General features: G+C 44.6%; 1 protein-coding gene across 1 annotated transcript; it reads left to right on the top strand.

Moving 5' to 3' along the window:
- Positions 1–317: 317 nt before the first annotated feature.
- On the top strand, positions 318–16216 carry C1D (C1D nuclear receptor corepressor). Its single transcript, XM_081855771.1, has 6 exons — positions 318–459; positions 2860–3042; positions 7456–7630; positions 10374–10440; positions 10882–10937; positions 15914–16216. Exons 3-6 carry the CDS (start codon positions 7490–7492, stop codon positions 16088–16090), a joined length of 441 nt encoding a protein of 146 aa, XP_081711897.1. The 5' UTR covers positions 318–459; positions 2860–3042; positions 7456–7489; the 3' UTR covers positions 16091–16216.
- Positions 16217–26617: the final 10401 nt, after the last annotated feature.

Genomic DNA, 26617 nt, shown 5'->3' with positions numbered 1-26617 from the left:
AGGCCAAGCCTACAGGCTGCTGATTTGCTCCCATTTACTCTGGTTGGTGTCTTTACTTTTTGTCCAAGGGAGCCCTCGGATTTTTCCGGGAACACCCCTTAGGAAGGCCGGCCCTCTTTCCAAGCTGCCTCCCCCCCGAAAGACCAGGGCTTTCCCTTCCCTTCTTCTGGCACGGCGGTGCGTAAAGCGGCGCCTTTCCCCGCGCGCAGCCCGGCCGGAGAGCCGCGGGACCCCCTTGGCTCGGAGGGCTGGAGCTGCGCCGGCCCGGCCTCTGCGTCTCCCAGCCAAGGAGCGCGGTCGGCGGCCAAGGCTCCGCGGCTCCGCCTCGCCCAAGCCCGGCCGGCCGGCTGGCTGAGCAGGCGGGCGGGCGGGCGGGCGGGCGGGGCTCTGGCTTCGCCTGCCCGGCTTCTGCGTCGGAGCGCAGCGCGCAAGCCGAGGCCCGCCGTCTCCACGCCGCAGGTAGGAAGAAGCGCCGCGGGGCGAGGAGCGGGGCCCCCGGCTCGCCAGGAAGCGGGCAGGCGGGCGCTGGCTTTCCGTTTAGCCCGGTCGCGGGGGAAGGACTGCATTCTCCGCAGGACCCGCAGCGCCAAAGCGGGTGGCCTCGGGGGTCCCTGGGCCCAGAGCTGGTTGCGCCTTGCCGGGGAGCGGGGGGGGGAGATCTGCTGGATCCGGCCGCGATGGGTCCCCTGACCCACGGGATCGCCCAGGGGCCTCTTCTGGAAAGTGCCCCCAACGCCCCCCCCCCAAAAAAAAAAGAAAGGAAAGGAAAAGCTCTCCGCAGTTCTCATTTTCTTATTTATTCTGCATACCGCCCTTCATCCCTAGATCCCAGGGCGGATCACAGCATTAAAAACACAAAATACATACTAAAAACAAGAACAGGAGGAAAGCAAATCAGTAACCCCCTTCTCCCCACTCCCTTCCACAAACACGTTTAAAAGGGTGTTAAAAATGTGTTTCTGGGAGGGGGTGGTTTGGTTTGGTTTTGATTATGTATTTCGTGTTTAGAGTGGAGCCACACTAAGCATTTGTTAAAACATGTGCAGCACACCACACGTTGAAGGCACATGGCTTCCCCCTGCTGCCAAAGAACCCTGGAAATTGTAGTTTCCACCCCAGAGACGCTACGGTTCCCAGAATTCTTTTTTGAGGGGAGAGGGAGCAGCCATGCGCTTCAAATTGTGGGGTGGGTGTGCTTGTTTGTGCTTTAAATGCATGGTGTGCATGTGGACCTGGGCAATTCATTTGGCTATTGTAGTTAATGAAGCACTTTTTCCTTTGAGTTGCATCTGCTGGGTTTGCCAGAGCAGAAAGAGTTTCTGCTTGGTTTTTGTCAAGAAGCACCAACCTTTGCCGCTGCTGCCTCTGTTTCCACCCAGGGGTGGGGAGAAGCCGATCCTATGTGATTATGGCCCAGAAAGATGAAGTGGGGTGGGGGGTGGAGTCAGTGAAAATAGTGTGCTACCTTTTTGTACAACCCTTTGTGTTTGGGGCCAGATTAGTTGAAGGACACTGGCTGTGGGCACATTTCGGCCTGCTTTGACTCCAGTCTGCTCCCACTACATGTGTTTGAAGCAGTGTTAGAAACTGAGATATGAAAGCTAGGAGCTGAATGACTCCCTAAAACCTAGGTTATGGGTGCAAGAATGGAATGCCTAGGTGTGCTTTTTAATAACAGGAATACAAACTTAAAATGAATGAACTGCCGCTAAAATATTAAGTTAATTTTTCACATAGTCTAGTCCTTCCCCTAGGGATGTGGGTGGCGCTGTGGGTTAAACCACAGAGCCTAGGACTTGCTGATCAAAAGGTTGGCGGTTCGAATCCCTGTGACGGGGTGAGCTCCCGTTGCTCGGTCCCTGCTCCTGCCCACCTAGCAGTTCGAAAGCACGTCAAAATGCAAGTAGATAAATAGGTACCGCTCCGGTGGGAAGGTAAAAGGCGTTTCGTGCGCTGCTCTGGTTTGCCAGAAGTGGCTGAGTCATGCTGGCCACATGACCCGGAAGCTGTACGCCGGCTCCCTCGGCCAGTAAAGCGAGATGAGCACCGCAACCCCAGAGTCAGTCACGACTGGACCTAATGGTCAGGGGTCCCTTTACCTTTTAGTCCTTCCCCTGCCCACCCCCCTAATATTCTTAAGGGGTCTCTTCTCAACTCTTCAGAGAGCAGCTAGAAGTGGGGAGGCAGAAAAAGTCCTTTCCCTCCACTCTGCAGTTTTAATCTGAAATCTTAGTACTGTGCCCGGAGCTCAGAAACTGCTCACGCTAATGAAATTCCGTCGCAAAATGTGCCTAGAACAAAGGGAGTTTCGAACACTGGTTTGTAGCTGAGTCCACGTGGCATTAGCCACAGTACCTTGTAGCTTCTTGACAAAGGCTCAGACAGCCCTTGCACTGGCACAGATGGCAGCTTCAGTGAATTGGAGTTTGGTTATGGGCCTGGGATGAATCTGTAGCCCTGCCACCTGTGTGGTGTGAACATCGACCAAGAAAGCAGCTTGCAGCTCAGCCTGGGGTGGGGATGTGACCTCACTACGTTTCAGGCCTCTAATGTGTACACAGCCTGTAGAGCTTGCCATCCTTTGCGATAAGCATCAGAGAGGCCTCCTTGTTAGCCTGCCTTTATGATAAGTTAGACTGGGAGCCACTAAGGAAGGCTTGTGTTATAAAAGGAACCTATTCTATGGGAGGCCCAATGAATGGCCCCTTCAGTCCAGCATTGAAAGCGGCTTTTAACTGATGGGATTTTATTGGCCATGGCAGTTTCTGTTGCTTGAATTACACCGTGAAATATCGGTGCTTGCTTATATATTGCATAACATAGGTTTTAAATATATTTTATGTTTTTGATGTTTGCCAGCTTGAGAAAGACTACACAGAAAGGGGATAGGAGGTATCGACAAATAAAACACCTGCCTAAACTGAGTTCTGCAAAACACAGCAAATGAGTGGGTGAAGGCTTTTCAGCTTCATCACTCAAGGGAAACTGTCCTCCAACAGCTGTAGGTGAAAGTGCATCTGATTCCGGATTATTTTAAGCAAGGTACTGTTTTCTGCACACTTAACCCTACTTCTTAAATCATGTGTTCTCTGTCCACATACTGTTTTTTGGAGTTCCCAAACTGTTTTCTGAATGCTTGCACCCTAGTACTTTGCATTGTGCTGAGGTGCAAGTGTTTGGGCAGCTGTGACGGCAACGTGTGGACTGTGCGCAACAGACAAGAGAGAGGATTCATTGAAACAGGGCGGTCTTTATTCCAGATTACTTAATCCAGAACGCTTTGGGTACTGCCTGTCCGCTGCCGACACATACTCCTGAGAAGGTTAGCCGCAAGAGAATTGTAACCCAGCGGCTGATAAAGGTTCCTTTCCTGGTAAAGGAGACCAGGAAAAGGTCCAGAAATGGCCTCTGCTATCGGATCTTTATGCTTCTGCATACTAGTTGCTGGAAGAAGGGAGGGTGCTTTAGAGCTCAGGTCTTGCTTGCAGGGATCCCACAGGCCTCAGTTTGACTACTGTGAAAGCAGAGTCTAGATGGGCCATTGGCCTGGTCCAGTAGGGTGTCCTTATGTTCTTTGTTGTTGTTTAGGCATTTAGTCATGTCCGACTCTTTGTGACCCCATGGACCAGAGCACTCCTGGCACTCCTGTCTTCCACTGCCTCCCGCAGTTTGGTCAAACTCATGCTGGGAGCCTCGAGGACACTGTCCAACCATCTCGTCCTCTGTCGTCCCCTTCTCCTTGTGCCCTCCATCTTTCCCAACATCAGGGTCTTTTCCAGGGAGTCTTCTCTTCTCATGAGGTGGCCAAAGTATTGGAGCCTCAGCTTCACAATCTGTCCTTCCAGTGAGCACTCAGGGCTGATTTCCTTCAGAATGGAGAGGTTTGATCTTCTTGCAGTCCATGGGACTCTCAAGAGTCTCCTCCAGCACCATAATTCAAAAGCCTCAATTCTTCGGCGATCAGCCTTCTTTATGGTCCAGCTCTCACTTCCGTACATCACTACTGGGAAAACCATAGCTTTAACTATACGGACCTTTGTTGGCAAGGTGATGTCTCTCCCTATGTTCTTATGCGGATTCAAATCGGATATGGTGCTTTATATATGTTAAACCCCCAGTACAATGGCTATTGTAAGGGAAAGAAGCAGGGAGAAAGCTGAATGGGCGCAATCCTCAGCTATGCTTGCCTGTAATGATATTCAGAATTAGCAGTTTCTGAGGGGAAGCATGTTTGGAGGACGACTTTCTTTACTGGGTAAAAGCCTACGGATAAAATTTGAAGTGGTGGTACTACACAGACTTCTAAATACCTGCCAGCACAAGGCTGTTATTTTAAAAAACAAGCAAGTAGAAAGTGAGTCCTTTCAAATTTTGGATATATCTGTTAAAAATGAGGTACAGGTTTGATGTCCTGGAATTATTAGCCTGCTGGAGAATGCTTTCATGGTCATTTTGTCCTTACATCTATTCATATTTCTGTAATAGTTTAAGGCTACAGCTTTGTAAATTAACAGTTATCAGACTCTTCCCACCAACTCTCTGCAACACCACACTTGGAATATCGGCACAATAAAGTTCACTGTATTTTTTCAAAACCATAAATATATTTCCAAGTGTCCAGAAATGGTGCTTTATCTTCTAGGGTGGCATGAGGTGAAGGAAAAAAACAAGGAGGGGTGTATTTATTTCTGAAGCCTCTCTCCCTCTCTCCCCCAAAATGTGGGACAGCACTCCTGCATGTAACCTTTTCTCCAATCTGAATGGAAGAGTCTAGGTTAGAGGTTCCCAGACTTCACTAGATTCATCCGGGTGACCCACAGCAAAAATACAATTAAAAATCAGGTACCATTTAGCACAGCAAAGTGCAATAGCTACAACAGTTGAAGACCTTTACCAATTTCAAAGTGGACTGGAGGGGGAGAGATTTGCTGGCCTGAGATTTGCTATTCCTGTAGGTTGCCTGTAAGCGGTACTTATGGGCAAGAAATAGAAGGGTTGCCCTTTTAAAATAATTCTTGCAGCATCATTCAGTCGTGCCTTCCTTTTGCAGGAACTGGCCAATATACATTTGATTCAAGTAGTGTGCTTACCCACAGAATAGCTTCCCTTTTATACATTCCTTGCTTAGTGGCTCTGCAGAATGTTCTACTCTATTTCCCCCCTTAAAAAACAACAACAACTTTCTGGCCTTCTCTCAGAACTGGGATTATTTGGAAGGAAATTTTTGTTGCTGTTATGTAGAACCGTCGTTCAGTTTTGGCACAGGGCTTGTGGCAGAAAGGCAGGCCAGAAACTGATCAAGTTTCTGCTTGTTGTATGTAGGAAGTACCTTTTTTGTATAGTTTGAAGCAATTGTTTTGCAGATTAAGTAAGGGAAATAAACAAGGAGTCCAGGATTGCCTGTAGATATATGGAATCATCCACATTGCTTTATTTCCCCCTTAGCAACTTCTGTTCCATAGCAGTTTGTGTTGATTTTGGCAACCAACTGTTTGGTTGAAGCAGGCAATGGTCTTATTTATTGAAGATTAAAGCTTGAACACAACTTCTTAAAACTAGGTGTGTTGCCTGGAATCTTAGTCATTACTATGAATTGCAACCGATTTCTGAACTAAGTGATTAAAACACAAGTTTTAAGCCGCCATTTAAAAAAGGGATCTGATCTCTCTATCTCCCTCCCTCTCTCCCTCTCCCTTTCCTTCTCTCTCTCACAAAAGCTGTGCCACTGACCTGTGGTCATTTTGGGGACACCTCTTTAAATGATCCAAACTTTTTAAGTTAAGTGGGCCAATCAGTTGTCCAAGCAACTTTTAAACTCTGCCATAGCAGCCACACATTCTCTGTGGTCATGGTTGTCATGTGGTCATGTGGTCATGGTTGAGGGCCTCTGCCCGCTCAGTTTTGTGTGTGTCTTTTTTGAGGTAATAAAAAGTAGTATTGATGCACTCCCCACCCTCCGAATCAATGGGGTGCACAATTTCTCATTGAGAGCTAATGGGGCACTCATTTGTTTTATGAATGTGCTTTCTGGCTGAGTCCATGTGATGGAAATGAAAAAAGTTGCCAACCTTGCAGACATCCATGTTCCTAGCCCACGCCCCTTTTCTTTTGAAAAAAAGCGCTATTCAGATGATATCTTTGCAATATATCTTTCCTGAACTCCATTGTCTGGTTCCCACATTGTTATCAGTAGAATTTCAAATTGCATATTACACAGGGTATTGTCATGCCAACATCAGCATTCTGGTTCCAGTGGTGAGCAGAGAGCAGCATGAGAAGTAGTCTTAACCCAAATCTAAATCTTTAAAATGGGCGGGGAATCTATGGCTCTCCAGATGTTCATTATCTCCATCTCTTATCATCCCAGACGATGAGCCATGCTGGTCGGGGTTGGTAGGAACTGGAATCCAACAACATCTGGAGGGCCATCTGCTTTAAATGATACCAGTATGCTCTAGGTCATGGGTAGGTAAACTAAGGCCCGGGGGCCGGATCCGGCCCAATCGCCTACTAAATCCGGCCTGCGGATGGTCTGGGAATCAGTGTGTTTTTACATGAGTAGAATGTGTCCTTTTATTTAAAATGCATTTCTGGGTTATTTGTGGGGCATAGAAATTCGTTCATTTATTTATTTATTTCAAAATATAGTCCGGCCCTCCACAAGGTCTGAGGGACAGTGGACCGGCCCCCTGCTGAAAAAGTTTGCTGACCCTTCTAGGTGCTGCACATTTATTAATTTTACTACATTTATATCTTTCCTTTCTTCTGTCATGGAACCCAAGTTGATGGTGGTTTTCTGTCAGGAGCGCATCCTACTCTCGAGGAGGACCCTGGCAGAGACACATGCACAACTGGCATGTTCCCTCCATCCTGGTTGATCGTTCAGAAGCTTCAAAAGCTTTCTTCTGCTCGAACATCACAGCGGCTGATGCCAACAGACATCGGTACACTTAGGGATCCGCAGAGTTTGCGCAGCTTGCGTAAGAGACCTCAGCAGCTCAGCATTTTGGCTGATCTACTTTATTTACATATAAACATATACAGAGCCCTGCAACATGGCTCCCTCTCTCTCTAGCATCAGACAGCAAAGAAAGAACAAAGGACAATAGTCCTACTTCACGGAACACAGTAACACAAGCATCCTGTCTCCGTCACTTCCCACTCTGTGGAGTCAAAACACACACTGTCATGTGAAAGACAGCAATCCCATGACTGCAACCATGGAGCAGGAATTCTAACACTTTCATGAGGTGCATGAAAGTGGTACCTATGCTGTCATGATAATATTTGAAAACCTGTTCAAAGTGAAAAAAGTTGCCAACCTTGCAGACTTCAGGTAACTTCCCTTGGTTATCCAGGACTGTCAACCCATAGGTTGACGCAAGTGATTTCTTTAAGAGCTCGCGGACCATTTCATGAGCCTAATGTTTCTGTGTTTATCTACCTGTACTATAGGTAACCCTGTCCTGGTTCTTGTGTGTAGTTCATAATGTCGGAGAGTGATCTTGCTGGAGAAGAGTACCCAGCAGAGATCCATGATTACCTTTCGGCCTTTGATAAGTCTCTTGGTTTTGTGGACGAGATGTTGAAGACTATGATGTCTGTGTCGAGAAGTGAGCTTCTGCAGAAGGTAAGAACCAGCTGAAGGCACAACAGTGTTTGTCTTTTAACTAATCAATGGTGGAAGGGAGGGTCCCCAGTGGTCTTTCATATTAGGGTGGCTTGTACTTCATCCAGAAACCAAAGTACGTTCTCTGCTTGCCTTATTTCTGACAGTGGGGTTTTAGAATAAACTTGCCCTAGAATGTAAAATCTAGGTGTTAAACTGCTACCGTACCCATTCCAGCTGTAGGAAGAACAGATCTAAAAGAATATATGAAGTATCTTTTCTTTCTCACTTTCAACACCCAGAAACAGCACAAGACATTGCCTGAGGCCTTGGTACATGTATCGATGTACCTTAACATTTAAAATCCAATTTGTAATTTCTTTGGGGCAAAATAAAAACTCGTCCATCAGGGAATTTCACCCCCGAAGCTTTCCAAACATGAATAAATTATAAACACAACGGTCCTGACAACGCAGCTCTTTGACAGCATCCATGTTCAATCTTGTAAGCTGCACACTCATGTAACCTGAGTTTCCTGGAAATCCTGTAGGAACAAAATGATAGATTGGGTTTGACAGCCCAAAAAACCCACGTTTCTACCTTTTGGTGTACAGCTGCAATATCCCTGCATGCATTGTACACTTAAGTACAGGTGTCAGTAATCCATAGCCACCAGTGCCGTAGGACTCCTTCCTTGCTTGTAAAGAGAAGCAACTCTGCGAGCACCTGGGGCTTTCGTAGTTGGCTGTGAGGAAGGTCCAGAGGTTACCTCGTTGGGTCACTGCCAGGATTGACAAGTAGATAATACATGGGAGCAGTGGTGTAGCATAATGGCTCATAGAGCTTCCTTTGGTGGTGATGTTGGTGGAGGAGACTGCTACTTCTGAAGCCCAGACAGCTTGCTGGGGGCTGGGGTGGAGCTACTATTTCCTACCACAGTCATAAGGGACGCGGGTGGCGCTGTGGGTTAAACCACAGAGCCTAGGACTTGCCAATCAGAAGGTCGGTGGTTCGAATCCCTGTGACGGGGTGAGCTCCCGTTGCCCAGTCCCTGCCAACCTAGCAGTTTGAAAACACATCAAAGTGCAAGTAGATAAATAGGTACCGCTCCGGTGGGAAGGTAAACGGCGTTTCCGTGCGCTGCTCTGGTTCAACAGAAGCAGCTTAGTCATGCTGGCCACGTGACCTGGAAGCTGTCTGCGGACAAACGTCCGCTCCCTCGGCAATAAAGCGAGATGAGCACCGCAACCCCAGAGTCAGTCACGACTGGACCTAATGGTCAGGGATCCCTTTACCTTACCACAATCATGAAAAATATATGTATATATTTCCTTCCCATTGAATGCAGCAGATTGAGGAGGATAAAATAGGCCTGCTCCCAGGCTGGCACAGTTTTGGGGTTGGTTTGGGGAGTATTGGGGGAATAAGGATGCATAGGACCCTGGAATACCTTGTGTTGTCCTCTAACATGGATGGCTTCCCCTCCTGTGGAACAGTGATGCTTCTCTTTTGTGGGCTTCTCTTTTTCACCCACGGAAAGATCTGAAATATCCACTCGTTTCCCTGGGAGTATACGCAAGCTCCCAAACTGCAAACTGTCAAGTCCTGTTAGAATCAGATCAGTTGGCTTTTGGGAAGCTGTCCCTCCACTTGCAATTCAGGGACAATAATACTAGCCTACCTTACAGAGTTATTGCGAATATTCCTGCAAATTATGTGAAGCATGTGAAAAAATGTGAATCGTTTTAAATGTTCAGAACAGGTACATAGATGCTGAGTTGTGTTATTAGCTTATTTCAGCATACAGTGGACACTTGGGTTGCGAACATAATCCGTGTGGAAGGCACGTTCGCAACCCGCAGTGCCGTGTCTGTGCACGTGTGGGTTGCGATTTGGCACTTCCGCACATGCGCAAAGCACGATTTAGCGCTTCTGCGCATGTGCGACCGCCAAAACCCAGAAGTGACCCATTCCGGTACTTCCGGGTTCGTCGCGGTGCGCAACCCGAAAACACATAACCTAAAGTGTCTGTAACCCAAGGTATGACTGTACTTTGTGGATTTCCTGACATTTCATTGGGTTAAAGGTAAAGGGATCCCTGACCATTAGGTCCAGTCATGACCGACTCTGGGGTTGCGGCGCTCATCTCGCTTTATTGGCCGAGGGAGCCGGCGTACAGCTTCCGGGTCATGTGGCCAGCATGACTAAGCCGCTTCTGTCGAACCAGAGCAGCGCACGGAAACGCCGTTTACCTTCCCGCCGGAGCAGTACCTATTTATCTACTTGCACTTTGATGTGCTGTCAAACTGCTAGGTTGGCAGGAGCAGGGACCGAGGAATGGGAGCTCACCCCGTCGCGGGGATTCGAACTGCTGACCTTCTGATCGGCAAGCCCTAGGCTCTGTGGTTTAACCCACAGCGCCACCCGCGTCCCTTCATTAGGTTGGGTAGGTGATAATATAATGGGACAATTTTATTAGGTGTCTGAAAGTCAAGCCCCCAAATCATGCCAACATAAATATTACTTTCTATTCTTTAGAAATTTGTTTACTTGAAATTATTGGGTAGGATTCCATGAACAATTTGATTTTTTTTTTTTAATGAACTTTGAATTCTGCGAAGTACTGTTAGATTCCTGATTGGGGGGAGTGTGGCATTGACGCTATACTGTGATAGTAATTGGTTCCTGTAGCTGGAAGCCTTTTTTGATGTCTCAGTTAGATAATGAAGTATACACGGTGACGTTTGTATCTTTTGTGTTTTAGCTGGATCCTCTTGAACAAGCAAAATTAGATTTGGTCTCTGCTTACACATTGAATTCGATGTTTTGGGGTGAGTGCGGAGTATGAAATTTATGGTGGTAATTTAGGCACTTTAGCATGTAACGGCATATTTAAATATGCAACTCGGCAGCTAAGTATCCATCCTATTTCTAATGATGATTTTACAGCCACTATACTTTTATAAGTGACACTTAAAGAAAAGCTTAATTATTTAAGCCTTCGCCATTTTTGTAATAGCTGATGAATTCCCTTTTCTTGTTCTTTGGTTCCTCTAGCAACCCTTATGATTCTCCGTATAGCCTTTGATGCCATTTCACCCAGCTGTTAGGCGTTTTATATTATGACGAATACCACCGAGTTCAGTTTAGCAAAGCAGCTTTACAGTCTTGCAATTGATGTGTGCTTTTGCAATTTAGATGTGTAGTAAGGATTCTATTGCTAAAGTCTCTCACAACAATAATAATATTGATTAATAAAATTCATTTTACAGTATATCTTGCCACACAAGGAATTAATCCAAAGGAGCACCCAGTGAAACAGGAGCTGGTAAGATTTTTATATAAAATACAGTACAAAATCAGATTCTTACTTAAAATACAGTACAAAATTCCTGGGATAAATGCTTGCACAATGTTAAATCCTCTCTCTCTCTCTCTCTCTCTCTCTCTCTCTCTGTGTGTGTGTGTGTGTGTGTGTGTGTTCATGGATGGATCATCAAGTATAACCTTATTTTAAATTTTTATTTTATTCCAAGCATATCAGGGTGATATTCCTGGTTCCTCCTCTACCCCAGTTTAACCTCACAACAACCCTCTGAGGTTGATTAAGAGTCACTGACTGGCCCAAGGTCACCTAGACCAGGCACCCCCAACCTTTGGCCCTCCAGATGTTTTGGACTACAATTCCCATCATCCCTCCACTGGACTTGTTAACTAGGGATCATGGGAGTTGTAGGCCAAAACATCTGGAGGGCCAAAGATGGGGGATGCCTGACCTAGACCTTCATGGCTGTTTGCACCTTGATCTCCCGAGTCCTCTTCCAGTGCTAACCCAGCCTTCCTCATCCTTGGATCTCCAGGTTTTCTTGAACAACAGCTCCCCTGAGCACTGGCCATGCTGGCTAGGAATGATGGAAGTTGTAGTCCAGACATCTAGGGACCAAGGTTGAGAAAGCCTCTGTTTTCCCCCCTTTAAAAAATACTTTATTTTTCAATTTTCAAAATAACTGCATTTTTTCTTTTGTATGTACATATTGAATCCAAATTTGCATTAAATGACTCCCCCCCCCCCGTTTTCCATTTCCCCCCTTTAATTCTCTTATATCTCTCCAATTAATTATAACTTATTATTTCCTCCTAATTCTATTATTAGTTCACAAATGTTACATCAAACCTGCTAATGTTTTAACATTTTTACAGTAATCTGTAAAATCTTCCCATTCTTGATTGAGTTTTTCCTCATCTTGGTGTCTGATCTTCACAGTAAGTTTAGCCATTTCGGCACAGTCTATCATCTTAGTCTTCCATTCTTGGGACATTCTCTTCTTTCCAATTCTGGGCAAGTAACATTCTAGCTGCTGTAGTCGCATACATAAGCAGTCTCTTTTGCTTCTTGGCACTTCTTTTTCTATTACTCCTAGTAAAAAAGCCTCTGTTTTTTTAACAAACGCATTCTTAGACATTTTGGAAATTTCATTGTATACCATTTCCCAGAAGCCCTTTACTTGCAGATGATGAATGAACTTTATTACGGTCACAGACCAGGATTAAAAAAAACACAACAACAACATATAAACAAAATAGTAGTTAGGATTTTTTTTTTAACCGATAATTGTTAGAGCAAATAAGGACAAAGAAACAAGCATAGGATAAAACATCTGAATAAAATACAAGATTAAACACGGATAATGGATGGATAAAAACTGATAATTAAAACAGATAAGAACTAAAAACAAATAAAAACACGCAGTTCAAACAACTGTAAGAGCATAAGAACTAAAAGACTCGCAGTTAAAACAACTATAAGAGGCTGCAGAGTAGAAGCCTCTGAAATAGAGGACACTCACAGCATTAGAAACGGATGTGCAAATATGGTTAAAACAGACAATGAAAACAATGTACAACAATGAACTATCCCAGGGAGTTGACTCAGAGTCACCCATAGAACCGAGTTTGGGGATTTTCATGTCGGGCTGTTTTGAGTTGGGCGATGGTCTGCGCCTACAGATTTGTACACAGAATCTGGCGACCATCCAGGTCATCTTCCTTTTTTACACGTCCACCACATATGAAAAACTGTACCTTCTTTCTCCTTGCATTTCCATCATAAATTAGAAGAATTTTTACACCTCTTAGCCAGCTTTACTGGAGTCAAATACCACCGGAACATCAGAGAGAGCCTATGCTAACCACTTTTTCACACTTGCTTCAAATACAAAGCTTTTGCCTCCATGCGTTGGTGTACTGCCTCCAGTGAAAATTTGCTGAAGCAAAGCCACCATTGAGTACGAACTGATTGTTCATATGATTTGCTCACCTTCCTAAGCTAGGAAGGAATTCCCAGGAGGCGAGCGTTTCTTTGAAACAGTCTTGTCTGTCTCTGCAAGCAGAAGTTTCAGTCTCGGTGAAATTCCAAAAGGGCTACGAGTTAAAAGTCAGACAATCGTTTCTGATGCCTCTCCCTACTGAGAGCCGAATTTTGTGCCAGCCACCTTTTCACTTGCGGAATGGAAAAATGTTGCACATCTAATAATTATTTATAACTTCCAGTACAGTGTGTTTTCCTATAAATACTTGGACTTGTGTTAATCTCTGAGGCTACCTTTCCTTACTCCTGTATGACTTTAAACGTATCATGTGGTTGATTTACTAGCAAAAACGGGAAAAGATTCTCCCTCCCCTTTTCCAATCCCTCCATTAATTCATTTTCTCAGCAGTAAAGAATCCAGTTCGGCAACAAAGCTAAAAGCTTTTTTGGCACCAGTTGTATGTATACTGTCCAGTAATTCTACATTAGTGACATATTTACTGCCTACAATAAATCTTTTTGGTTTGTCTTTATATTCCATTTAGATGCATGAGTACAGTATATGAGGCTGGATACCTTGGAAATTCTGCTGACTTCAAGAATCAAATAAAATGATTTAGCTTGAAGAATAGAAAAACTGCAGATCAAATCTATCAGAATAGTTGTGACATATACATTGTATTATTCTATATACACGCACACATCATTGCTAAAACAATGAACAGTGTGTAACCATAAAAGCAGATGGTTGGCAGAACTAATTGCAGAATAAAAGTTACTCTTGCGTAGAGAACTATAGCTTCATGCCCATACATAACGTGTGGCTAGATTTGCGGTGCATTCTTTTAGAAAGAAGATTTGCATTTGTTCCAAGATCTTATCTGAACCAAATTGCCATTCAATTTTTCTTACCTCTTCCCAAAGCTATGTCAGTATAGCCTATAGAAAATATATTTAGTGTTGAAAATCTCAAGCGATGTGTGAATTGTTCGTTTTCCTGAAAGCTTGAACTCCCTGAGAGGAAAGGGATTATTTCCCAATTCTTCTAGTTCCTTGTAAACATTGTATAATGAAGTGGGGGTGGGGAAAAGGAGAGAGAGGTGGATGGTATTTCCTTCTGAAGGATAATGTGATTTCCTTATCTTGCATATGGATCCTCAATCAGTAGTCACTGCTATCTTGCCGTATGTCTGGTACTTAGGACCAAAGGGAACATACATGATCGGTTCAGTGGAACTTTTCAATCAGGTTGTGAGAATCTATTACGTTGTGTCATTGAATGTAAATCTCTTCATCAGCTCCTTTTACGTACGTTGACATATAGGTTTGCCATTTATTCTTACGGCTTGTTGGAGCACTCCTGAGGCCATCACACAACATGTTATGATGGTCTTGAGAAAACAAAGTCACTATCTAGTCAAACGTTTGTTGTAATGGGATTAAAGGGAACTCCGTATACTCGTAATTTTGGAAATCTTAATCAAAAGATCGGTGCCAGCCCAGGACATTATGCTGCCTGAAGCAGAGACAAAATGGCAGCCACACCATCAGAACCCCTACCAGGGCCAGCATTTTCTGGGTCATTGGCACCAGTTCCTGCCTTTTTCTATGGTGACACCATGAGGTGAAGAGGCCACCTAATTTATATTATACACCCCATCTACGTAGAATCCTTTTCTTCCTTGAACCACTGCCATCTGAAATGACATTTTATCTAAATGAAACAACTGTGCTGAGTGGATGCTTTGGAATTTACACAGCTACCCTTCCAGGTGATTCAAAAGAATCTGATAGTGTGTTCTACTAATAGTTGTGCAAGTAGAACTGCAGGTTTAAATAGGCTGGATAATCTGGAAGCAAGTTAAAGGTGCTTATGGGGGCGTGGGTTTTTTGGGAGAGGCTATTTTGGTTCTGCTTTTAGTGTAATGGGGAATGAAAAGAAGATTACGGGTCCCCCTTTCCCTCTAAGAGTTATGTTTAAAACAATGTTTAGGGCTTTGTAGGTCAGTAGCAAAGTATAAAGTCAGATAGCCAGTGCAATTCTTCTGGAACTGGTGTCATGTGCTTATCCCTCTACTCAGTCACCCAGTCAGACCACACCGACCCACAGCACACAGTTCGCTCAAGACCCTTGCCCGTGGCGACTGATGGTCGTGGTCAGCCAGACAATTTCAGGCCTCCAGAGCTTCAATGGATCCCATCAAAAAGGACTAGGTGGTTCCTTGGATATCCCTTCTGGACCTGTTACAACCATGGTGTCCCAACTTGTCATGGTGGCAAAGTATTTTATCCACTAGGTCCCTAGAGACATGTCCCAGCAGGCTCCCGAGGGCTCCAGTACTTTGTTCACTTAGATATAAATAAACTTCGCACCACTTGGAATAGCTCTGCTGGCTGGCTTTTTGAGATGCAATTGAGGCAACCCACAATCCTCTCTTGCTTCCCCCACTACTGTAAATAATGGACAATTATGCATTCTTAATGCACATTGGTGCCAAACTTACTCTGCTCTGCTTTCCTTTGGACCACGTCAGTGAGGCTGAGTGGTGCGTGTTTTGTCGTCAGGGCAATTGGTCCAGGTTTATGCACTCCCTTGCTTAGCCATTGCTCCATGGCCCTTTTCAGTGCAGGGCTGCCTTAGCTGTGGCCCCCCAGATATTGCTGAATCACAAGCCCCATCATCCTTGATTATTGGTCCTGCTGGTTGGGGCTGATGGGAGCTGGATCCTTGAGGAGGCTGGAAGGAGCAGCTTCTCCATCCCTGAGCTAAGCTAGCAACACTAACAAAAGGATCTCAGACATGAATTTTGCATTTAGCCATTGAGAATTAGATTTTCGTCTTGGGGGAGAGTCTCCATTGTGAGTTAGTTTTTGGCGAAGTTGAATTCTGGAATGTGCAAGGAAATAATAGTGTGGGGTGGGTCTTTTGTTTACCGTTTTACTTAACAACCCCTACACCTTTTTGATTGGAAGTGTGATCTTTCCATGTCTTCCAGGAGAGAATAAGAACCTACATGAACAGAGTCAAAGAGATAACAGACAAGAAAAAAGCTGCCAGGCTGGATAAAGGAGCCGCTTCAAGATTTCTGCGGAGTGCCCTCTATGAACCCAAAGCTCAGAACAAGTCTGCAAAGAGAACTCCCGTTCCAGCCAAAAAGAAGAAAACACACTAGGATTTCCCTGTTTTCATTGGTGTAGGCGGAATGAATATTTTAATTGAATTTTTCATGTTTCCTATGCAGTAAAAATACTGCATAAATGAAATAAATTTATAATAAAAAACCATTTGAGATTTGTAACCCCGCCTCAGATTCTGTTGTTTATTTTGACTTTTGATAGAGAAGCTGAAATTAACTAATCAGGGTCTTCCAAGCCACCTACTTTTTACAAAATAGAACTTCTAGCTAATTTGTCTTTTGATGTGGGAAACACGACAAGGTATCCATATGCTAGGCAGCTTAAGAGCAACTACTGCAGGACAGAAAGTTTGCAGATTGCACCATCCGTGTTCAAATGTACAGTGGTACCTCGGGTTACATACGCTTCAGGTTACAGACTCCGCTAACCCAGAAATAGTGCTTCAGGTTAGGAACTTTGCTTCAGGATGAGAACAGAAATCGGGCTCCGGCGGCGCAGCAGCAGCAGGCCCCATTAGCTAAAGTGGTACTTCAGGTTAAGTACGGACCTCCGGAACGAATTAAGTACTTAACCCGAGGTACCACTGTATCTGCTTATCAGCATCTGACACTTCTGTGCAGTTCTTTCATGCTAAACCAGCTTAGCTGCTGCGTTTTATCAAGTATCTTCTTGAATAAATCGGCTGTTAATAAGAATTGTTTCCTTCCGTTCTAGTTCTGCTGGTGCTCTAGTTCAGGAATGACAGAACCTCCAGAAGTGGCTGCACTTCTGTACAGCTCCCACCAGCCTCTCTGCCCAATGGCCATACTGGCTGGAGCGGATGGAAGTTGGCAGTCTAATATCATCTGAAGGGACGCAGGTTCTTCATCCCTGCTCTAGCTCAACTGGATAATGTTTAAGTTGGTGTTCTTGCTGGAGTGCCCTCCCCCCCCCGTCAGTTCCATTCATGTTGTTGGCATCTATATTTCTCAAGAGAATGGAGTGCTCTTCTGGAGTTGCAATCCGACTGCTGGAGAATCACAGGGCCTGCTGTGGCTGTAGAGACTATAACTCCTTACTGCTGCCTCCCACGTTGTTTTTTGCTGCATTAGCAGCACTGAAATGACCTCTCCTGGGCACAGACCTGAGCAAAGTGTATATGGAGGTCCAGGGCTGCCCAGAAGACAAGACCTCCCTGCTCAGACTGATGTGGTCCAAAGGAAAGCAGAGCAATATGGCTGGTACCAGCTTGGCCGCAGGAGTTGCCAGGAGGCGGCGTATAAGACACTATCCAACCATCTTGGGGACTTCACTCCAGATTTGTGTAGGGTTTACTCCTAAGCCTTTTCATCTCCCAAAGATGTCCTACAAGGCATCCATTAATATATGTGTCAGCTAAACCACCCACAATCAGAACAAACCAGGTTTCCCTTGACAGTTCCTTAGAATGTGAACTTCACCCCCCCCATAGTTTTTGAAAGCATTTTAGGATGTGAAAGGGGAAAGAGAGACTTCTTGGTGGGCTCCACTTGTGAATTTCTCTTCATGTCAGTTAAGCTTCCCATAACTACAGTGGTGCCCCGCAAGACGAACACCTCGCACGACGGAAAACCCGCAAAACGAATTTCCCTATGGGCTTGCTTCGCAAGACGAAATGTTTTGCGAGTTCCTGCGGGTTTCCCCCCCTTCCCCCCTTTTTCCTAAGCCGCTAAGCCGCTTATCAGCTGATCTGCTAAAAGCCGCTAAACCGCTAATAGCACTAATCCACTAAGCTGTCAATGGGCTTGCTTCGCAAGACCAAAAAACCGCTATACGAAGAGCCTCACAGAACGGATTAATTTCGTCTTACGAGGCACCACTGTAGTTTCAGTATCTACAGGCAGCAATGTATATTTTGTATTACAATAATCAGCATTATAAATCGCAGAAGCCTAAGGTCAAATTTACATGTAAAATAAGCAAATATGCATACATAGCCTTACTGCAAACAGTGGAAATGACTAGCACTATGGAAACCCTGGTTCATAGAAGCCCTGATCAGAGTCTCTTGGGGTTGGACTAGATGTCCCTTGGAATCCCTTCTACCCCCTACAGTTCTGTGATTCTTTGCGCCATCCTCTCTCCTACTCATGAAATTTCACCATGCTCGATTTGAAAATTTTCAAGTAGTCATAGGGGTTAGAAACTTGTTTTTTCTTTCAAACAAACAAGCACCCTCAAGCATTTGCCCTGTTGGTCGCGGACTGACTCTGCGGAGAAGTCTGTTAGTCAAAAAGAGAAAAGCCAATTTGTACTAACTTGCATCCTATACCCAGTGAAAGTGGAACCACCAAGGGCCCAGCATAGAGCTTTCCCAACACTTCATGTTGGTGACACTTTTTAGACATGCATGAATTTGTGGTGCTGTGGGTTAAACCAAAGAGCCTAGGACTTGCCGATCAGAAGGTCGGCGGTTCGAATCCCCACGATGGGGTGAGCTCCCATTGCTTGGTCCCTGCTCCTGCCAACCTAGCAGTTCAAAAGCATATCAGAGTGCAAGTAGAGGTACCGTTCCGGCGGGAAGGTAAACGGCGTTTCCATGCGCTGCTCTGGTTCACCAGAAGCGGCTTAGTCATGCTGGCCACATGACCCAGAAAAACTGACTGAGGACAAACACCGGCTCCCTCGGCCAGTAAAGCAAGATGAGCGCCGCAGCCCCAGAGTCGGTCACGACTGGACCTAATGGTCAGGGGTCCCTTTACCTTTACATTTTAATTTGGTTTTACTAGCAGACCGGAGGTTAAACGAAACCCTTTCCAGCCCTGGGAGGAGCATGGGGAGTGTACATTCAACACACCTACACACTGCAGCCAACACACTTAACATGTCACGACACACAGTTTGGAAAGCTCTGGCCTAGCAGATTGAATTAAGGTGTTTGCTATTGCAGTGAACATTCAGTTCACACCCAATTTACTCTGGGATTCTCGTTTTAAGCACAATTCTCTCTGAATGTTGATTTAAAATTGGGACATGTTAGATTTCCTCCGTTCCACTTGGTTGAGAGCCATCGTTCTCATCACTGTTCTCCAGATTTACTTCATAATGTGACTACATTTTGTCTAAGCTGTTTGATTAGTTTGAGATGCTGTCCCCACTGCTTGTTTCTGCTAAGCTGTTTCTTTAACCCTCACCTGTTTGCAAAAGCATTTTCCTAATCACAGAATCAAATGGAATATAGAATATCCTAATGATAGAATATAGTTTAGTCATATTTTTTTGGTGGGGAGAGGGAATGATTTATTTGATAATGACTCAAATTCAGTGTTTACACGTGAAATAATAAGGGATTTTAAAAAAGAGATCAGAGGTATACAAGGATCATATTTTGGGAACTGTGCTGATATTTGTTAGTTTCTGTGGGACCGCAGCAATCGACTTAAGGTCTCTTCTTATAACTTGAAGTCTTCTGAAGGTGTGAATAAAGAAACCTGTCTAAATGGTTACTCCTTAGTTGCGGCATCGATGTAAAGCACCAAACGGATTAAAGGAGTTTTCATCACGTTGGGTATAATTTAGGCCCCTGTGTGGTACTTTCAAGTAAACATGAGGCCTACCTCCTGGGAATAACAGATTTGGATATTCCGCAAAAGAGGAAGGATATCTTTTTATATGCGACGGCAGCAGCAAGAGTTCTGATCGTGGCAAAATGGAAGAGTAATGAAATCCCCTCTATACAAGACTGGATCCAAAAGCTGACAGAATATGCCAGATTAGATGGTCTATCAGAAAAAATAAAGAATAAATCAAAACAGGAATTTGTTTCAAAATGGGAGGTTTTCAAAGAATATCTGGAAAATAAATATAGTAGTTTAAATTCTGTTGCAGCATTCGAGGAACTTCAGTAATAGTTGCAAGGCAGATATAAGATATTAGATATATTAAGAAAAAGTTTAATTATGATAAAAGTGTGTATTGGCAATAAGTAATATGAAATCGAAATATGGAATAGACGGGAGGTTGGGTCTTTAGTGTTAAGACCAATATATGTTTTATTGTTTGCTAAGAAAATTATGTGTCTATGGTTATTCCTGTGTGTGTTTTTTTCTTTTTTCTTGCTGTATCAATGAAAATCTTTTTTTTTTTTTTAAGTAAACATGAGGCAGGATTAGGCCGCTTCTGTAGCACTCATGCAGTTCCTCTTCCGTAGCTGGAGGAGTAACACCTGCATGAATGTCTTGCAGCTTCAGAACCCGCCAGTCAGCCTCTCCTTTTTAAATATTTGGAAACTGTCAACGTACGGCCTTCCTTTCAACCACCCCTCTCTTCACAGATAGAAAGTGCTATCTGTACACAGTTGCAGCTAAGTACAGCAGCACAATCTATCTTTGAACGCTGTTGATTGGGACTGCTTTTGATTTTCAGTGAGTCGTCACAGACATTTAATCAAAACATTATTTAGGTACACTGAGCACACAGATAGCTGTTTAGACAGGAATCAGCCAAGGAGTTTGAACTGCCAAGTGTTGCAAAGGTAGCAGGCTGCCGAGGTGGATTTTGCTCCAATAAACCGTCTCGTTGGCTTGGTTCTGCCAGCCAACCAAGGGAACTCAAATAGCATTGTGTTTGCATGCAGAAATACAGTGGTGCCTCGCAAGACGAAAAGAATCCGTTCCGCGAGTCTCTTCGTCTAGCGGTTTTTTCGTCTTGCGAAGCAAGCCCATTGACGGCTTAGCGGATTAGCGCTATTAGTGCTATTAGCGGCTTAGTGGCTTTTAGTGGCTTATCGGCTTAGTGGATAAGCAGATAAGCGGCTTAGTGGCTAAGAAAAAGGGGGGGGGGAACCCCGCAGGAACTCGCAAGACATTTTCATTTTGTGAAGCAAGCCCATAGGAAATTCGTTTTGCGAAGCACCTCCAAAACGGAAAACCCTTTCGTCTAGCGGGTTTTCCGTCTTGCGAGGCATTCGTCTTGCAGGGCACCACTGTAGTTACAGCACTTTATGTAGCTGTGCAAAGCACCCCTCTACCCCCAAACTGAGATGATTGTGGGAGAGATAGTGTTTCCCCTTTTATGTGCTGAAAAATAAGATTGGAGACAGTCCTATTTCCTCAAGTTCTTCTTGAGAGAGAAAAAACCACAATTTTATTTTCATTGATGGTTAATTACTGACTGAGGAACACTGTCATTACCCGTTGGGCAGATATTCTGGAAATCTCTTAAACCTGGAATTGTGAGATGGCTAAAGGTAAAGGGACCCCTGACCGTTAGGTCCAGTTGTGGACGACTCTGGGGTTGCGGCGCTTATCTCGCTTTACTGGCCGAGGGAGCCGGCATACAGCTTCCGGGTCATGTGGCCAGCATGACTAAGCCGCTTCTGGCGAACCAGAGCAGCGCACGGAAACGCCGTTTACCTTCCCACCAGAGCAGTACCTATTTATCTATTTGCACTTTGACGTGCTTTCGAACTGCTAGGTTGGCAGGAGCAGGAACCGAGCAACGGGAGCTCACCCCGTCGTGGGGATTCGAACCGCTGACCTTCCAATTGGCAAGTCCTAGGCTCTGTGGTTTAACCCACAGTGCCACCTGCGTCCCTCGTGAGATGGCTAGGGAATGACTAAGTCATGTGATTGCTAAGTTAAACATGAATGTAGATGGATGTGTTAGGCACTTTTAGTCTGTTGCTGTTTCCATGTGGGGTTTGGTCACATCCTGGCAAATGCACGCTATGCAATTAAAGCTGATGTGGAGCTCTTGTGAAACAAACATGCTTCCCCAAAAGATCACATTTCTTGCAATAAGGAGAGTGACAGGAAGATGCACTGGAAACCCATTCTTTGAAATGGCATCTAACAGCTGGGAAGGGTTGCAGGTAGCAGAAACAAAGAAGTGAGAGTTGTAGGGCAAATTGCTATCTCTTAACCTGATCTTGTGTGCTTGTTTAAAAATGGGAATGCCCCAGGAGCCTTGAGCTCTTTGAAGAAGGGCAGGATACAACTGGGATAACTTGAATGATAATAGCCAAGTCTTTCTAGACGTGGGTTTTGAGAAAGGCTATTAAAGGGGAGCAGATGGTGACAGCAGTCATGAAATTAAAGGACGCCTGCTTCTTGGGAGAAAAGCAATGACAAACCTAGACAGCATCTTAAAAAGCAGAGACATCACCTTGCCAACAAAGGTCCATATAGTTAAAGCTATGGTTTTCCCAGTAGTGATGTATGGAAGTGAGACCTGGACCATAAAGAAGGCTGATTGCCGAAGAATTGATGCTTTTGAATTATGGTGCTGGAGGAGACTCTAGAGAGTCCCATGGACTGCAAGAAGATCAAACCTATCCATTCTAAAGGAGATCAGCCCTGAGTGCTCACTAGAAGGACAGATCCTGAATCTGAGGCCCCAATACTTTGGCCACCTCCTGAGAAGAGAAGACTCCCTGGAAAAGACCCTGATGTTGGGAAAGATGTTGGCACAAGGAGAAGGGGATGACAGAGGACGAGATGGTTGGACAGTGTTCTTCAAGCTACCAGCATGAGTATGACCAAACTGCGGGAGGCAGTGGAAGACAGGAGTGACTGGCATGCTCTGGTCCATGGGGCGACGAAGAGTTGGAGACGACTAAACAACAACAAAAGGGATGGCTGTTGCTGATACTGAGATGGCAGCAAAGTTTGCAAACTTAACCTCCACCTCTGTCATATCGTACCAGCCTTCCAGCCTTCTTGCCAAGGTTGTCAAGTGATGGCCTTTGGTAAACAAAAGATTAAGCAGGTCCCCAGGCCTTTTTTGTTGCTTGGATCAAATGCCTTTCTGCTTAGTTCTTTTGAACACTTCAATGCATTCACCATCTTTTGGCTTCACCAAAAGGCCTCCAGCGTTTTGGACAGTGTTCAAAATTTCATTAAGGGGAGGGCAGGCCCTCCTTATTTCCTAAAGATGTGATCCACAAACTCTTGCGCTAATACCCAGCATTAATGCAGGCAGCCTCAATCTAGTTTCTGCTGCTGATGATGATCAAAAGACATTTGAGAGTTGGCCAACCACATGACTCAACTGCGCTACAACTCCCCTGGGTCCCTTCCAAGCAGATGAAATAAGTAGCTCTTGGCTGGAATCTTGTGGCATTCAAGACCTCTGAATGAATACCGGTAAAATATTGGGGTGGGGGGCGGTGGCAAGGTCCTACTTGCTTCGTATGTTTTTATTATATTAAAATAGAAATTGTAAGTGCCCTGAGCCAGACACAGCTGCAGGATGGCGATATGCACCTAGGCAAAGGCATTGCCATTTGTGTTGCAGAATTGCAGGACTTGCATCACGGTGAAAATGCACACCTGGATCCAATAATTGCAAAGTGTTCTCAATCTAGCGCAGGAACCCCAGTCACAGAAAGTGCTTACCTCCCTTGATGGTTTGGAGCAAAACTGTAGAATTAAAAACCAGGATCTTAAGCCTATCACAGCAGTCGCTTTATGATTGGCATTACAAAAACTGTAAAGAGAGGGAGAAATGTATTGTTTACAAATGCAGAACATCTCAGTGTACTACTGCATGTTATTTTGCCTTTTTATGAATTGAAAATACAGGACATAATGTTATTTGGACACGTCCCCGTGCAGATCTGCATAGGCTCTGTTCCATATCTGTATAATAGGAAGAAGAAAGGCTTTGGCTACTTCATGCAACGGCTGTTGAATTCAAAATGGTTCATCTTTTTAGAAGAGGCCCCCCCTTTCCGCCCTGGGTTTCAAGAACGGAATCTTGCATTAAACAGCAGCTTAACTGCTATACTTTCTATTCAGCTTAATTTTGAATTGGACATTAAAGCCAAAATATAAATCTCAAGTGATGCATTGCCAATCAGATATATTGTATATTACAAATATCACGGACTGGTTAATCAAGGATTTTACAAATTACTGCAGAGGTCTCTTGAACAATTTGAGCAAATATGTAGTCCTATCACACCCGTATCTTAACACTTAATTGCCTGTTGTAAAAAAAAAAAAAAAAGGGTCTTATTTTTTGTAATAGCAGAGAATGAGCCCCGCCCCCCGGGGTTATGGCTCTGGAAAGGAGAGCAAATGTAGGTGCAGTAGAAGGGGAGGGGGAGATTGTAAGAATGAGGATGGTGCCAGCATTTATGGAGCAGAACATAGAGTTGTGTTGTCTTTAGCAGTTAAGTCACTGTTTACAAGCTCTCCTGTTTCTTTATTAGACTCACGAGGACTTAAGCTTAGATTATAATGAGCATGGAACTCTAGTTATAGAAGTTCGCTCCTCATGTAATGTCCACGCATGCCGACTGCTCAGTTTTAGTTTGAATTTAACCCAGAGAGGATAAAGAACCTGGGTGACCCTTGTGGAACTTGCCCTTCCTCCGCTGCTCACCACTTTTCCATCCCACCTGAAAATATGCTTTTGTTACTTGCTGCTAATAAGTTTGGTTTCATTGAGAAAGAATTGGCCGTTGTTCAAAATCACATGGTTATCTCTTCTTATAAGTTGCAAGACGCAGGCGCCTTGCTGGTGAACGTTGTCAGGTAGGATATAAACAGTCTTTTAATTTGTTGCCTTGGGCTGATGAAATCTCCTCCCAAAGAGAGAAGGAACGAACATGTGGTGTTTCCATGGAGAGTTGTATTCATCAAGTATCTTAACATCCCAGTCTGTTGTTTCGCTCTCACAGTGAACTCCTTTCCTGTGGGCTGAACATTGTGTTTGTATTTATGACCTACTTTGAGGGGTTCTTACACCATGTCTGTATTCAAGGCCTGATTTATTTTTACTGCTTTGTGTTAAAATTACTTCATTTGGTTTTACAGGAGGAGGCAGGGAATACGGTAACTTTGGTGTGTGGGGTTGTTACGACAATTTAACATTCCCCACTAAGGATATCACCTTATTATTATCAACCACCACCACCATAATTAATAATAATTAAAGGTAAAGGTAAAGGGACCCCTGACCATTAGGTCCAGTTGTGACTGACTCTGGGGTTGCAGCGCTCATCTCGCTCTATGGGCTGAGGGAGCCGGCATTTGTCCGCAGACAGCTTCCGGGTCATGTGGCCAGCATGACTAAGCTGCTTCTGGTGAACCAGAGCAGCTCACGGAAACGCCGTTTACCTTCCTGCCAGAGCGGTACCTATTTATCTACTTGCACTTTGACATGCTTTCGAACTGCTAGGTTGGCAGGAGCAGGGACCGAGCAACGGGAGCTCACCCCGTTGCGGGGATTCGAACCGCCAACCTTCTGATCGGCAAGTCCTAGGCTCTGTGGTTTAACGCACAGCGGCACCCGCATCCACTAAGGATATCACCCTATAACCACACCACCATAATTAATAATACTTACTAATTAATAAATAAATAAGTATTTACTAATAAATAATACTAATAACAATAAAAATCTCATGCAGAGAGGCCAACTGATTATAATTTGACTTTTCTCCTTATGAATCAATATTAAAAGACCCCAAAACTCCTAACGACTGCCATTAAGATAAGGGCCACAATGAGGCCCTCTGAAGATGTATCCACACAACCTTTTAAAAATATTAGAATCAATGAAAGCTGAGTGCCTGCTTCTATGCAGTCCACACACAATCTAGCCCAGCTGCCTATTTTTAGCTCCTCAAAAGGGCTTCTTGAGAAACTGGTTTCATTCTGGAAAATAAAAGCTCATTGTGGAATGATTCTGCATTGCCCTGTAGTGTGTCCATTTGAAAACCGGGTGTTAGTCCTGGCATTGGGGAGGGAGGGGGTGACTTGTATGTACACCTGGCCAGTGACACTGTGGGTGGGCATGTACCAAAATCACAATGGCCACTTCTTCATTCATTTGGGGCACGTGCGAGAAGGAAAAGACATGGATATTGTAATCAAGAGGGAGGGGTTCAAATGTATATCCAGTAAGCACAACCACCTTTGTGGACAGCAGGGTCCAAAATCAATCCAGACTGAGAGCAGTGCGTTGGGGATCATCAAAGCCTACATTTTTGTGCTACTAAAAGGTACACAACCTGAGTTTTAATCTGCATAGTTTTTAGGATTGTATTCAACTCAGCACTAAGCCACTCGCCCAACAGAATGTTCTCCCCCTGGTGCACCTCCTAAATATTTTCTGGGTTTCCCCCCAACTCTGGAGCAGATTTTGGGGTGGTGCAGGGTGTGCGGACAGCGGAGGAGAGGCAGGGTGGGGGAGCCCCATTATGCTAGCAGTAACCCTTGTGTTCACACAGTTATTTAGCTGGGACACCACCCTCAATTTTGACTTTGAAGGTAATTTTATCTGCTTTGCTGTCTTTATATATATCTGTACTTTGTAATGGTGGTGGCTGATGTAAAAATCTATCTATCATCTATAGCTTTGTTTCCATTAAAGGGTCTGTTTTACATTTGCTTAAAATGCTCCACTTATCCCAGCCAGTTTTCTGAATCGCCTTAGATCATTCCAAGCGTCTCGCTTGTTTTTCCTGTTCTGAGATAGTATTCTCCTTACTTCAAACATTCCCATATAACTGCCAGCTTCTGTACCTTCTGGGGGTCAAATTATTTTTTACACCTAGAGTGGGGGCCCTGAGACGGTCCAGATGTTGGACACAA

This window comes from Podarcis erhardii (assembly GCF_964252035.2).
Source record: "Podarcis erhardii genome assembly, chromosome: 3".
Taxonomy (NCBI): domain Eukaryota; kingdom Metazoa; phylum Chordata; class Lepidosauria; order Squamata; family Lacertidae; genus Podarcis; species Podarcis erhardii.
Note: the sequence above shows the minus strand (reverse complement) of the source record. Positions and strands in the feature narration are given on the sequence as shown.